Source organism: Lepisosteus oculatus, chromosome 5 (assembly GCF_040954835.1).
Source record: "Lepisosteus oculatus isolate fLepOcu1 chromosome 5, fLepOcu1.hap2, whole genome shotgun sequence".
Lineage (NCBI taxonomy): Eukaryota > Metazoa > Chordata > Actinopteri > Semionotiformes > Lepisosteidae > Lepisosteus > Lepisosteus oculatus.
Window position 1 is genome coordinate 4,593,923 of NC_090700.1, and position 15,399 is coordinate 4,609,321.

Here is a 15,399-nt window from a genome sequence, read left to right on the forward strand (position 1 = left end):
TTATTCTGCAATCATGACTTGAGAAAAAAAAATACTGTTTAGAAATTTAATGTTTAACATATGCATCTACTTAAGTACAAGTATTTTGAACATGACAATGCAGTCTACAATTTTAGTATGAGCAAGCTGGCTGTTAAGCAGTATATATTTATACAGCATGGTAGTCAACAGCCTATTTGTACAATACAGACAAGGGACAACACATTTCAGTGACAGACATCCAACAGAACCTTAGGTCTTTGAAACCTGGGACAGATCTTTCAAATGTTTCAGGACTTTGTAACTGGTTAGTGGCATTCAGATAAAGGCTGAGCAAAAGAAAATTGTGGACTTCACAGGCTAACCTGTCACAATGAACAGCTGCTCTGGTAAGGAGTCCAAATCTTTAAGATCAGCTGAAATAAAAAAATGCTTACAGAAATTGCTGAAGCTTACTACTGTCAGGTCTAGAGCAAGATTGAGTGACATCACCTGCGACATCATCAGCATGAATGACCTACTATTGTCCCTCATAGCACTTCACTGCCATGTGCAACAGGACAGTGCCTCAAAACCCCCCAAAAAGCATTACTTCCACCCATGTTAATAGGAATGGACAAAACAGCACAATGTGCTTCAGTCTATTGAACAAACAACCATAAAACTAACACGGGGTAGTCTGAAATTAATTTTCAAATAATAAAAAAAAACAAGCTATTCCTGAAAACCAGCTACATCAGTGTAAGACTGCAGGAGTGCTCATGACAGGCCTTCTGCAGACAACAGAAACCTACTCCGCTCTTAAAGATCTGGTACTCCTTTCATTACAAGCAATTCTTAATGTTATCTTATCCGTTTCAGGTAGAAGGCATCCCTCATTTCAGAAAGAATGTTAGTCCTATAAATGATGATTACAAAAATAGAGAGAATGATTTGAATTCCCCTTTGTAAACGTTTTAAAATACCTCTGTGAGCGCATTAATAAGAACTACCATGTGGTAAGATTATCTAGTGTTCTGCAACAGCTCCATCTACTGGCCTTTCACTCCAGGCAGGCATAGGGATGTAGATTAATATACCAGGTCTGGGCAGTAGGGAACATTTCACAGGATGATGCATCTTTAGTTCTCTCTCTCTCTAATTACAGAAGTATTGTAACACTGTAAAAACATTGCCATATACAAAATAACTTCTCACAATGAAAAGATTATTCTACTTAACAAAATGTAATCAATTCACATTTCCCCCCCCCACACTGTGTAATAACACACCGTGACATGGACAAGTTTGAAATTCCTGGGTCACCGAAGGTCGGTCACTACCCTCCGTGTCCTGTTTCAGAAAACTCCCCCACCACAAAACGGGACAGAGAAAGCAGTGAACAGTTAATAACCCACAGAAAACACCTCGTGGATGGGAAAAAAAATAATAATCAAGAAGTCAATTTTCAAATCAGTAGAAACAACCTAGCTAACTTTCATTGACACAAATGGGCCTTTGAAACTAAGAGGAAAACTATATAAAAAGGACCAGCAGCAGCAGACAAGACTGCAACCATCCATCGCTTTATACATAAACTTAACTGACCATACGCTGTTACCAAGACTATAAAAAATTCAGACAAAGCATAAAATGATTTAACTTTTTATTGTAAATTTATTCTGTATTTGACCATAAACTCCACCTCTACTGAAATAAAATATAAATATGTTAAAACAAAACTGAGAAATCTGATATTTGTTACCACCGATGGGATTTGGAACTGTTGGACTTAGGGACAGAAAATGGACTCCTGTTTGTTTTAGGGTTGACCAGAGTCTTCGTTTGTCTTCCATAGCAGAGGAGTCAGTGCTGCTTAGGAAGACAACTTAAAGTCCAAAATTAGATCTGAAAAAAAGAGGAAAGAAGGGGGGAAATTATTCATATGAACAGGTAAAAGTCTGTGATGCAAATTGCTTACAACTCCTAAATTCTGTAGACATGAAGATATTCATCATACACCTGCATTTGATTCATTAAACAGGTTATGAATTGGCATTGTGGGCCCAGTGATTCCCTGCTCCTGTCCAGAGCGTGCACAAACAGTACAGGTCTGCAACTGAACCATGTTCAAGCAACGTGTGCTAAAATCTACAGCACTGTACATCATGCAATAATGGCTTCGGGACAGAAATAGATCAATGCCCACAAAGGGCAGCAAAGCAAGTACGTTTCTGAAAGATGCCAAATACTGAAGACCTGACCTGTGTGTGCATGACCATGAATAGGATGTGGCCTGCTTACCCCCAGCTTCATGTCCCTACTGGGGCAGGCCAGACAGAAGAACAGAAACACAGCCCCAGATCAAACAGACTCTAGAGAAGACGGTCTTGCAGACCTGACAGTTTGAGTAAAACGTGTTTGATTTAGGAAAGAGCTGAATGCGCCACGTCGGCATGAAGACAACATAGGTCTCTTGCAAAACGTGTGCTGCTGATGCCACCACCGATTCTATCATCCAGCTGTCCTGTGAGCCACTGCAGTGGACGTTGACTGCAGGAGAGGCCCGGCTATCAGGAAGAGCAGAGCCAACTCACAGCTGCCCCCAGCTAGCAGCAGGGGTTGCTGAGGTGTGGCGATTGGGCCAATTCAGACCCGCCCAAGCTCAGCACCGCCCAGCCGAGATAGTCATTCCTGTTGGGCTCAAGCAGAGCTCCTGGCTGAGCTAGCTGGAGCTGGGAGCCTACAAGCACACATGTATTGCCTCCGTTTTAAGAGAGTACTGAAGTCGCGAGCCTGAACACAAACGCAAACCACTCGGCGACTCTGGAGCCCAGGTGCTTCTGCAGCCACAGATCAGCCAAGTGTGCAGTACTCACATCGTCAATGTCTTCATCGTCATCTCCGATGTCATCAAACTGAATTTCGTCGTCATCTCCAGGACCAAACGTGTCTGTTTCATTGATTTTAGCTAAGGAAGGAAAAGGAAAAGAAAAAGATTATAGGGAATCTCAAATGCAGGTTAGAGAATGATTAATAAGATATGAACACGTCTCCCTCTGAAACTGACAGTGTAAACCAGTCGCGCTTACAGTCAACAGATGTTCAAATATTTCAAAGGTGCTGTCTGAAATAGCCTTTTCCCTACAAACCTGCATCTCAAACAAGCCCGCTCTGTCACAGCCCAGAAGCCGGAAACAGTGTGTGCTGGAAGCACTTACTTCATAACCGAACAGGCAAAAGCACTGATCGTTCAGAAAGAAAAACTCACCGTGTTCTGGAAGTTCACCATACGCTTTCAAACTCCTGGCTTCATCTGCGTTGTACTTCAGAATGACATCTGCCTTGTTATCCTGGGAGGAAGGGGCGATCAGAGACACAGCTCATGAGGGGGGGTTTACATCTCAGGACAATACAACAACAAATTCTGTTTCCTAACACCTGTGAATATCACAGCTAACTGCAATAAATTCATTAGTGTCCTCAAGCCCACCAACACATTTGCAAAGAATTCCAGCTGGAACACACAAGAGTCAAAACAAAAAGAAAACTTAGAAACAGAACTGCTTACAAAGGCAAAAGCGACAGCAGGGCAGGGAGTACAGTAAGAGAATGAGCTAGATTTTTTCCGCCTTAGAAATGTGTTGAATTTGATGTTACTTGCGAGTCGCAATAGTTAAAAGGCGACCTCGGACATGTTTAAGAGCAGAAAACAGCGTCAAGTTAATGCTGGAGTTCAGCCCGAAGGGTCTGACTGTGTAACTCTGAACTCAGCTGGAAGAAAAACCAGCAACGTGTGGGGGCTTCCAGATCGAGGACTGGGAACCCCTGGCCTCAGGCTTCAGTGTCCATCAGCCAGAGTGAAGCAGGAAGCGGTTTAAACCCAGCAAATGCAAGACTGCGAAAAAGGAACAGACAGAGGCGTTGGTCTGGGTGCATGCAATCACTGACTAACCTGATAGTCCCTCAGGCCCACCAATATGATGTCAGATGTGTTTATCCAAACCTAGTGGGGGACAAAAACAAAAAGCCACAGTCTTGACATGCATACAAGCTCATTTAGCTCTTAAAGACAATGTTATTTAAGCATGTGACTTTAGGCCTTTCAAGCTGAGCTGCAACAAAACCAATAACTGGATTAACCTCCACCTGAACTAGTCCATTCCTCCAAGGACTGAATGTAGTTCCCAGTGGCAAGGGCGGCACGTCAAACCACTCTGTACAATGCCGCTCGGCCCAGATATGTTCTGGACGGCCGGCTGCTGAGATATAGGCAGATACTTCCCCCCACCGCCAACAACCTCCCCTCTCTGTGGCCGACTCTCAGTGGAATTTGTACACACGACCCAATCCCGTCACCCCAACACCCTGATTTTACTTTCGTCAAAGGCCCGTCACTCGTGGTTCTGGTCAGACGTTCAGTCCCCTTGAATCGGCTTCAGACAGCGCACCATACCTTTTTTCTTAGCTTCCCCCTGATGTGGCAGAGCCTCTTGATGCCGTCGAAACACATGGCTTCCAACCTCCCGTTCCCCAGCATCTTAATTACCTGGGCGTACTCTAGAAGAGCAGAGGAACAAGAGGACACCCTGAGCACGGCCGTCAGCTTCAGGGTGCAGACCTTTTACCTGACGAAACTGAACGCGACCTTCCAATTACATGTCTGAAGGCCTGAGCGCTGCTTCACACTGCTGCCTCGACAAGAGCAAATTATAGAAGGGTTTAAAGACCTTTTTCAGGACGGACCACGTGCTAGCAAATATTTATTCATAAAGTTAAAAAGTTTTAACTCGTGTATTTCTGGCACGTTATTGCTTGTTGAGTAGGGGTACCCTGCTACCCCAATAAAGGTGCTGACAAATATGATGCACACCGCCGAAACAGCCACAGCTACTTGCACCGACCGCTGTGAGAGGAACAGCAGCGGTCGGCACATGTCAAGATGGAAACAAAATCGCTCCGAACAAGAACAGAAATTCACACGCACAAAATAACAGAATTAAGGGGAAAAAAGCAGTTATTTGACTGGAAGAGCAGCGGTGCTCCCCCTCCGACACTGTCCGGCACTCACCCTGGCCGTCTTCTTTGAACACCAGCTCTCTCTTCTCAGACTCATTCTCGTTCTTACCACGTCGCCTGTTTTTACCTCCCTTACCTAAGGAAGAAAAAGGTCAAGCCTTTAGTTTCCTAGGTCTAAGTTTAAACTTCTGCTACGACAGAACACAAAACAAAAATGCATGCTCAGGACTACTGCTGTTTAAAAAGCCACAGCCCAAACTGTATCTTGTCCTGAATTATTATGACAATATTCCAAAGACGACCTTTATTATAAACTATGAGACCTGTTACATAAGGGGGGTCGGGATTCCACTGAAACTTTCCTAAAAATGTGCAAACATGTTTTTCCAGGATAGATCACAGGCTAGTTACGTATTTTTAACAATATATGTTGCCCACTGTGAACAACCAATGCTGCTATAAGAAGTTGTTCTAAACAAACAGGACCTTGGACTCTATTCTTTTTGTTGTAAAACATTTCTGAAAGAGACAACACCTAGCACTGTCTGATCCTGGTCCCTTTGGGAGCGGTGTGTGTGCGCGGTTTTTTTTACTGCAACTCGGCTCTTAACGGGAGAAGCTAGCGGGTTACTGGATTAACTGGACAAATTTAACAGCCCTTCATATACTGCTGCTTTACAATGGCTGGGAAAACAAACACACCAGCCCTCCTGGACCGGGACTGGACTGTCCTCAAAAAAAAAAAAAAAACTCCGTAAATCCTGGAGTGGATCAGACTGCTGTGCAGTGGGAGCGTGAATAGTTTGAAAGCGTCAGCCACCTCAATGTGGGATCATCAGAACCTAAAAAATAAACGGGCTGGACAAGGCCGCAGAAAACAGCCAGTTCAGCTCTGCTCCTGCACTCCCTCGCCTGCCCCCGGGATTACTGATATCCTCAACGGTGGCCATGAATCGCGCTCGCTTTCTGGTTAGCGGTGGGTTACAATGTGGCCCCACGATAACGACGTGTAGGAAATCGTAAAGGAAGCAGGGCCTAGTCGCACACCAGCACTGACACGGCACGTCTACGAGCCCAAAGATATGGCGAGTCGTCATTTCTACTCCCCGGCATCGGAAAGTCGCTGCGCAGGCTAAATACTGGCGGGGTTCATCGAGACGAGGAGTGAAATCGAGAACAACATTCGCTCTCAACTTTCCCCCTTAAGTACTCGGAATACAAAGGGGCCAAGAACGCATGAAGACCGAAAATGAACATTACAGATAAATAAAACCAGAATTTGAGAATTAAGGCTCTACAGGTGCCGATACCATAATCCTACAGGAAACATGCGTCGTGAAATCACCGAATCCCGGGACCCGTGGAAAAAAAAAAGATGGATCACGTTTTCACAGTGCACGTCTCTGCTTCACGCTAAAATACGGCCGCGTCAGACTCAAGTCCCGACGGAAAGGATCCTTACATTCCCCAGAACCTTACCTTTATTCTTCGGCATATTCGCTAGCAAGCGGACTGAACCCTCTCCGTGTTGTTAAGCCAAATGTCAACGACAGCGACACACTCGTTCTCGCTGACTCGCTCCTTCCTCAACAACGCCGCAGGAAGTCGCTCCTCCTCGCCGGACACACTGCACATGCGCGAAAGCGGCGCTTCAAAAAAAGCTTTATTTATACTTCCTCTCAGAGGGAGGGGAAAAAAAAAGACAACCGTCTGTATTTCGGTTTGCCGTACAGACCTGGTCAAGAGCGGCGACGAGGAACAGCTGCCTTAATAATGTTCCTTCATAAAAACAGATCACTACAGGGATGCCAGATTTACTCATTTCCCAATCTACCTGTATGCACGTGTCAAGATCTTTACTCCTACCGGAGTGCCACACAGCAGGCGCACTCCTCTCTCAAGCCGACCAGGTGGAGCAGTGAGAATTTGCTTTATCAGTTGCATTTGAAGGTGGGAAAGTCATATGGAGGCCGGATTATGAATTTACACATGACTCTGGCGTTAAGACTTGTAACTCCTATCAGCAGTGCCTAGAGCCTTTGACAGCTTTAATGACTTAAGCAGTGAGGACCTGGCCTTAACAGCTCAACAGAAGGACTTAAACCTCCTTCACCTACACCATACTGGAGCATTGGTTCAAAGATCCTGCTCCAGGAAGAAAACTACCACCTACTGGTCCAGCAATTCCACTTACAGCATGAAACTGGTTTCCTGTAAAGGTCTCCCGTTCCGATACCGAGCGGGTCCAGACTGGCTGGGTGTCCGAGATCTGACTTGATTAGGGCCACAGGGTGGTAATGCTGGCCCCTGCACAGTCCCTGTTGTGGGCCTGGAACCCAGTCCCAACGAAACTCTCCTCCAATCGGTTCAAATGGATGTCCGTCAAGGTTTTACTTGTCCTAGGCCTCCAGAAAACGGATCTTTCATTTTCGCACCAACAGTGCCAGAGCCAGGCTACCCGAGGGTTAATGCCAAGGCTGTGGATTTCACGCTGCTGCGCGAGCTGTTCTCAGAAATAACCCGATGTAAAGGCCAAATCTGTCAAAATGAAAATAAAACCTTTGGCTACGGGCTCCTTCAAACTCAACATCTCAAAAATAAATTGTGGAAAGATGAACAAAACACGGAGAGAATGGACTTTGTCGTGACATGAGTGGTTTTGTTCTCCTCTCAGCCTGAACTGTATTCCAACGTGCACACCTGCTGGCTTCTGTTTGCGGATACAGATAGGGAAATCCATTAAAAAAAATCTTTACAACAGAGAACAAACACGCCTTATATATGGGAATTGTTTATTTTTCATAGAAATTTATTTCTTTTTCAAAGATTACAAAAAAAAGCCCGCCTCGCTGTTTGAGATATACAAGCAGATAAAGGTTTCCAGTGCTTTTCATAAACTGAGGACAGAAATTTAACATCTGACACTTTAAGACTTGAAGCAACCCAGCAGTCAGCTCTCATGTAAAGCAAGATGGCATTTCCCAAAAAATCAGCTTGTTTCCTAAAGAAACTGTGACAAACGCAGAGTGTGCTGCACAAGCTCCCACCCCAGAAATCAAAAATAATAAACACCTTGATGTAGGGTGAATACCCAAGTCATATACACACTGACCTCACAAGCCATGCACAAGAAAACTAGTAGAAAGTGTGATTTCATACAAGTATATAAAAATAATACATCTGATTCCTTTTTTTTTGTTTTCCTTTAAAAATTTGATTCAAAGTATTTTTTAAATAATTACATCCCTCATCTTTACATGTCCCTTTTAAATTGTGCTAACAAGATAAAGCTAAAATACAGATTAACAGGATCTTTATCTGCTGGAGTCTTGCCCTTCTTCTCACACCAGTACAGTAAGAGCTTAGACGCGGGTTTCCTCTCGCCAGCAGAGACCGAACAGGCAGATTAAGACGACTGACAACAGCAAGACAGGAGGAAAACTGTCTGACACGCGCTTTACCCAGCATGCTCTCCCTACGACACTTCTGCACTGGCAGTCAATGGCTGAGAAGATCAAGTAAGTGCTGTGTTGACGGTTACACACGTAGAACAACCTCTCATTCATCACCATGAGCCTGCACCGAAACCATTCTCTGCAAGCAAGATCATGTGAATCCACCGATCGTTTTTCTTGATCATCATAAAACAACCAATGCTTGTATCAACAGCCTCTCCATTGATTTCTTGGAAAGACACAGATTCAAAGTAATTTCGACAGGTACAGTGAAGAATGAATTTCCAAGAAAAGAAATGGCTATTAATCAGTCTGTACATTTTATTTGGTACACTGCTGATTTTGTAGGTGAACCACTAATCAAGGATTTCAGGTTTTTGACCATTTGTCCCATTTGACAGATACATTTTGTGCAGTACTTTAATACTGCAAGGACTTCAGGAAGAGATTTGGTATTGATTTTTTACCCAAATGAAAGCCTTCCAGCTATAGTGGTTTTAGTTGTTATTGTGTTCCAGATATTGGTAATGGATTCTCGTACTCTCAGCCCAGCTCAGAACAGTGTGCACGCCCACACATCAGTAACTCTAAGCACACCAATTTTTGCATTTCCCACTTAAATTTTGCAAAACAAATAAAAAAAAAAGAAAACACCTGAAATTTTTCTTTTACTGGTCTCTCTCACACTGGACGGTGCTAATATGATCACATTTTCTCCTTTGTCTCCTTTTCTACATACAGCAGTTCCATGCTATTCAATGCAATCAAGTAGGTTTAAGTGGTCATCCTAAGAAATCTGTGCATTTGTATTTTTTCCCCCAAATACAGCATTTTGTCCATCCGTCACCTCATCTCACGTGAGAAAGTTTGTTCTTTCCATAAACGTAGATGGACTTGCAAAGCTGGGTTCAGGTCACACAATGCATTTACTGCATCAACCCTGTGATTCAGGGTTGACAGTCAATAGCATCAGCTGAAGAGTTACAGTAAGTGCACAACCGTGATCCTCATCGGCAGCAGGGTCTTGCGGGTTTCGGCTTTAGAGCAATCACTCGATTCAGTCTACTAAGTTAACGTTTAAAGACCCTTCGTCTCTCGTTGCAGAAGATCTACTGGAACCGCGCAGCCGTCTTTACCAGCAGAAAATCCCTACGCAACCTCAGAGAAGCAGAGCGAAGGCGGGGACAGTTGTACGGACAATTCCAGGCACTCGGATCGCTGGTGCTCTGCCTGAAAGCCTTGTCAAGAGAGAAGGTAAGGAGAGCGGCAGGGGATCAGACCAGCACACACGAAGGGGCGCCTCCCGTCTCGAGACGCGCCCTGCCCTCGTGCGTACACTGGGTCAGAGGGGGGGGAACGAAGACCGAACAGAAGAAGTTCTTCCTGAGATTATCTGTAATGTTAACCAGCATCCCGCCCCGTCGAGGACACCACCCTCTCTGTTGTTCAAATGAGCAATGTGAAAAATAAAGAAGCGGGGAAAAATGACAGCGTGTAGGATGAGCCGAGACCCAACACCAATCTCTGCTTCGTCTGCGCTGTGACAGACACCCTGCGGCCAGGGTCCGGGCAGAAGACTGGGTGAGCAAACGTTTGTCCCTTTGCAAAAATGCAGAACTGTTGGCTGTGGCTGTTAGTGTAATATTCTCAGAACGTTTCCTCATTGAACGCTGTTTTATCCCAGTTCATTCTCCAGCGTCCTGCAGGATTCCGATTAAGGTGAGCAGACCAGCTCCTGCAGGGGCGTCTTCAGCTTTAGCAAGGTGACCACTTGACATGTCACAGCTGAGCAGATCACTACATTAGACTGCTGTCCTACTGCAGCAAAGTCCTTACTCATAATACAGTGAATCAACTGTAGCTCAGTAAGACAAAAGCTATAAATCTTGAATCTAATACATACTTATAAATCTCGTAGAGTATATATATATTCAGATTTTTGCATGTAAATATTTCTAATTGCTCAAAAAAAATCAAGAAGTTTACTATACAGTACATTTACTCCCCATATAAAAGAAAACTTTAAATGGGTGCGCAACAGTTTTCAGTTTAGAGGCAGCAATGATTGTACAAGCTAAATATTTGATATCCCATTGAGCGGATGTACAGTTAATATCTTTGTTCGTGGGGAAAGACTCAGCTTCCGATTCCACGCTCGTATTTGGCGTTGAGGAGATCGTGGCAGGGCCACGGAGCTCGTTATGTAGCAGGGGTCCGGTGGGGGCCTAGAGGTCGGCTGTGGGAGCAGGGTGCCCCAGCTGGCTCGGGGTCAAAGGTTGTCTGGGGGACTTGGTGAGGTCACAGGGCTGTTGAGGTCAGCTTCTTGATGCCCCTCCTCTGGGCTAGGGTAGAGCAGCCCACTGGCTCCAGCACTGGAGACAGGGGGTTCCGGTTCAGAGCGGAGTATGTTGCCGCCATTGCTCCCTATGGGGGAAAAAAAAAGACTAATCTGAGTCGATGCCGTTAAACCAATAGAATAAACTTCCCTCCTAAGAGACCTTGGAATAAGAAGTCTGTAGCTCTAGTGCTGGCGTAATGCTATGACGAAATCTCATCTGTAGGCTCGTCTTTGTACATATAAGCATGACTTCCTGCCTTCAGGGCTGCCAGGAGTACGATGAAATGTGCACACAAGATGTTTTCCCTCGGTCCCTCTACAGACTGCACAGTAAGGCAACAAACGTTTGGTGGGAAAAGAAAACTCCCAAGTTTCCAAAGCGTGGCTCTGAATTTGTGGACAACCACTTTTGTGGGACTGCTTTTCCATTAAAAAAAACAAAAAAACAACAACAACTCGGGATTAAAAAAAAAAAGAAAAAAAGCCTGTGCCTTCCCAGAAGGCTGGCCTGCAGGGGTGATCGGGGATGTTACCTTCACCAGGTGAGGCGCGTCCTGCCGGTTGAGCTGGTACTGGGGCAGCTGGTCTCTGTGGATGATCCAGGGGTGCCGCAGCACCTGGGCAGCGGTCAGGCGCTGGTGTGGATCCACATGGAGCATCTTGGACACCAGGTCCTGTGGCGAGACAGCAGCGGTAGGTCACCGGCATGGCTTCTGCCAGCCCACTCCGCCGCACCGCCCTCGGGGCCTTCCTCATGCGTTTGTCTCGCGTGAGACTTCCACGGTTTGTTCACGTCCACCACATTCACAGAACCTCCCCCCTGCTTTGTGCTGTGCGTGTGTGCGTGTGCGCGCCTGGATCCCGGATGTGAACAGATCGGCCTGCTGATCTGCACAGCTCACACCCAAGTCAATCAGAAAGGAACAGGGCCCCTGCTGAACGCAGACTGGATGCACAGTTGAATCTGGAGGTGTGTGGGCCTCACTGTGAAACTCCAGCTCATCTAACTGGACGGGACTTGTTAAGCAAGCAATGCACGCCATTTTCAAAGGAAAAAAATCAAGCACTGAACAGCACAAGAACTGCTCTCAAACTAACCTGGGATGCCTTACAGTTTCACTGAGCTGTCAGGTGTCGACCTAGCATAGCTGTTAATGTTTCGTAAGTATGGTACTGTCCTGCTGCATCAAAGTGGAGATCGGCGTGGTGTGTGCACGTTGCAGTTTGCATTTTCAAGATAGCACACCAGTCAGTCACATGCATACCTTTGCCTCTGTGGAGACAGAATTCCAATATCCCCCGGAAAGAGAGAACTTCCCACTGCCGATTCGAGCCAGGATCTCCTCTGGAGTGTCGTCAGGCCCGTTTGCAAACGGAGTGAACCTGGATGAAACAGAAACCCACAGAAGTAAATCGTCTGTGTTGTGCTGGTTAACACTGGAGAATTAATACAGTTGTGGGTTAAGTGTTTTAAGTTTACAGTATGACAGACCTAAGACTCTCTCTTAGGCACATACACATCTCTCTCTCATACAGACATGTCAGACCTGGCCAAGTCACACACTAATCCTTCTAGATGTAAAATGTTGAAGATTAAACCTATGCTTGCTGGAAATTATATCCCAATTACATTAAATGCATATGTTATTTAACCACATTCAGCAGAAACACTTCTCAACCACCACAACACAGCCTGGGGATAAACGTGCTTCACCATTAATTTCCAAAGTTACTGTAGTGCAAACCTTTATCACTGCCCCCAGATGGCACTAGAGAGTTGCAGATTTCAGAATACACAGGTTCTCGTGTGCCTTACCCTGTAAGCATAGTGTATAGCAGCACTCCTAGACTCCAGATGTCACACGCTGCATCATAGCCTTGTTTCTTTAAAACCTGCAGGGACATACGAGCTTGTTTAGAAACAGGCCAGGAAAAGAAAGAGATGCTTCTGCCTCCTGATAACACCACTATCAATAAAGCACACAGGTCCAGTGCTGACCAGTCTTATCTCACGCTCAGCTTGAGCAGCTGAGCGGGTCACTACATTTATTTGCACAGTACTATGGATTCCCCTCAACGTTTTCTAATCAACCGACAGAGGTTAACCCAAAAAAGCCGTAAACTTGACCCGCCCCACGCTGTGAAACATTAAAGACGCAGCTCGGCGGAAAACAACCGCTAACTAATCCCTGGAGGGGCGGGCAGTGAGCTCGACGGGAGGGGCTCTACCTCGGGAGCCACGAAGTTGGCGGTGTAGCAGGGCGTCATGAGCAGCCCGTTCTCCGCCCTGAGCTGCTTGGCGAACCCGAAGTCGCAGATGCGGATGGACTCGGGGTTCCCAGACTCGTCCACGTACAGGATGTTGCTGGGCTTCAGGTCCCTGTGCACCACCTGGCGGGACAGGAAGCAGAGGGGACGTCACGGGTGCCAACACTGCCCTGCAGTAACATCTCAAGTACGCCCTCGCCTCAGCCTGCTGCCATTTGCTGTCTCTCTTTCCTCCACAGAGCTAATCCAACAGGAAGTGCACACCTGCTTCGTGTCAAAGCCATCATTCGATTGACTAGTTTTACAGATTTTTTTTTAAGTTTATGTTTTAATTAATACAGATGGAAGAACCAATACTGACCATGTCGGTCTAACAAATCACTGCCCCTCTGGACCTGGCTAGCCCAGTTCTGTGCTGTGAAGTGCGCCTGTTCCTTTCTTTAACAGCAGTGCATTTCCAAAACTGATAATGAGCGGGGATGGTCAGATTAGTAAATCTAATTAGTGATTGGTAAGATATTAACAATATTTTAGATCAGAAAGGAGGTTCAATTCTTCAACCTAACTCTCTTCCTTTATGAGAATAATAAGGAATAAGAAATCTGCTGTTTGTCAGCGCAGTTTGGAAGTCTGACGCTTCCTGAACAGTCCAGGACTGAGAGAAATAAGGCCAGGACACTGAATGGAGGGAATGTAAGACTGCAAATCTGACAACCGTGTTTCAACTAACACACTGTTTAATAATCTCCACATGGCAAAATATTCCGAACAATTCCCACATATTCCACAATTATTGGTCATCATTACAGACTATTTAAATACAGGTGTTTCAAGTTAAATATTTAATCAACTTGAAGACTTTGAAAGCCGCAACAAGATGCCAACTTGACCGCTCGAAAGTTCTTAAGTTACAAGATTCTGGCTTCTGGAAGAGCAGCATTTCCACATTTTTTTTACCTCCAGTATTTGGCTTTTCCGTGATTTCACCTAAGCACCATTACTCATGTCTTCATGACAGGAAGAAGAAGAAAAAGAAGAAGAGGTGTACGTACCCCTTGAACATGAAGGTATTCCACCGTTCTGGTGATGGTGTAGAGAACAGCGCTGGCCTCTCTTTCCGAGAAGAACTTCTGCCTCAGGATCTTGTCCAGGAGCTCCCCTCCTTTCATCAGCTCAGTCACCAGATACACAGAGCGGCCGTCGTCATACACCTGCACACACGGGCGGGGGAGAGAGAAGAGAGGATTGCTCGCCCATTTCTGAAGGAGATGGCGGTCTAAGACCTGACTACACAGTCATTAAGAAACCTCAGGCACTCTTAAGAGTCGTGGTGTTAACCCTGGAGTCCGAGTTTAAATCCCACTTCCAGTCTGCACAATCTGGCCTCTCTAACGCTGCCCTTTACTCAACTGCAAAAGACATTTCTGACGTCTCTCCCCCTGATCGGCTGTGCAGTGGGGCTGCTGGTACAGAACAGCTCCCACATGTCTCCCAGGTGGGGCTGTACTACAGTGATGGGTGAAGGGTGTTCCCTCCGAATACTGCGAAGCCCCTTGAAGTAAGTCCTACACAAAAGCGTATTATGATTACTACTACTATTTAAAAGAAATTGAACAAGTTCCTTTTCTTAACATAACTTTGGACAGTTTTAGATATCCAAAGTCTGTTAACACTGCAATATATACGTACATTATAGAATTTATTAATAGAATGATGCACACCTCTAAACAGCTGTAAAAAAAAACATTCACCTTCCTTTGAAAGCTCCACTTGTTTCAGACAAACCTGCCAGCTGTGTGCGTATGCGATCCATTTCCAGATAAATGGGCTCCAGCCGACACTAACAAAGGTCTGGCTATCTGGAGAGGAGGCCTGCTGATGACAAATGTGCCGACTACCGCTGCCTTCTATATCGGAGTCCGAAGGGCTTTTAATTAACCCAAATGTCAAGGATTTATTTTCCTGGCCAGGCCAACACAGGAGTCTTGCATCAAGGGATTAATTAAGCACTGTTCAGCTGTTTCTTGCACAGTAATGCAATCCCAGTGGCTCTTGTTCAAATCAGTATTTAAGGCACTGCCCGCTGCACAGCCAGAGTCACGGCTCTTTTCCCTGGTTGCGCTGTGAGGGTCAGGCTGTATTGCTATTATATAAGCCAGTCAAGCTTTGTAATAGTCTGGCCAGGTCCCTCCGGTCACGCTGTGCCAGCACTCAGCACTGCGAGGCTCCACATCAATTTGAGTCACACAGTGCTGCGGATCCAGGGCTCATTAACTTCAGGCAAATCCAAGCCATGTAAGGGCACTGCTCGCCATGGCTTAGCTCTGACTTGGTTTCTATTAGTACACTCTTTCCTCAGCA

At 45.6% G+C, this 15,399-nt stretch overlaps 2 protein-coding genes across 8 annotated transcripts in view; both read right to left on the reverse strand.

Annotated features, from left to right (window-relative positions):
• Window positions 1-32: 32 nt before the first annotated feature.
• Window positions 33-6,601, reverse strand: LOC102698329 (eukaryotic translation initiation factor 1A X-linked). The gene is made up of 7 exons (XM_069189903.1): window positions 6,452-6,601; window positions 5,030-5,108; window positions 4,415-4,518; window positions 3,914-3,964; window positions 3,230-3,311; window positions 2,838-2,929; window positions 33-1,866 (listed from the first exon to the last, which is right to left on the reverse strand). Exons 1-7 carry the CDS (start codon window positions 6,470-6,472, stop codon window positions 1,861-1,863), a joined length of 435 nt encoding a protein of 144 aa, XP_069046004.1. The 5' UTR covers window positions 6,473-6,601; the 3' UTR covers window positions 33-1,860.
• Window positions 6,602-7,752: 1,151 nt separating this feature from the next.
• Window positions 7,753-15,399, reverse strand: part of LOC102696953 (ribosomal protein S6 kinase alpha-3) — a 52,115-nt gene continuing 44,468 nt past the window's right edge. For all 7 annotated transcript variants that reach the window (XM_069189900.1, XM_069189901.1, XM_069189902.1 and 4 more), the window contains 6 exons: window positions 14,091-14,249; window positions 13,000-13,161; window positions 12,587-12,663; window positions 12,036-12,153; window positions 11,304-11,444; window positions 7,753-10,856 (listed from right to left, as the gene is read on the reverse strand). In XM_069189900.1, the coding sequence (XP_069046001.1) occupies window positions 10,731-10,856; window positions 11,304-11,444; window positions 12,036-12,153; window positions 12,587-12,663; window positions 13,000-13,161; window positions 14,091-14,249 (783 nt within the window). In that variant the 3' untranslated portion in view covers window positions 7,753-10,730. The remainder of the gene's footprint in view (window positions 10,857-11,303; window positions 11,445-12,035; window positions 12,154-12,586; window positions 12,664-12,999; window positions 13,162-14,090; window positions 14,250-15,399) is intronic.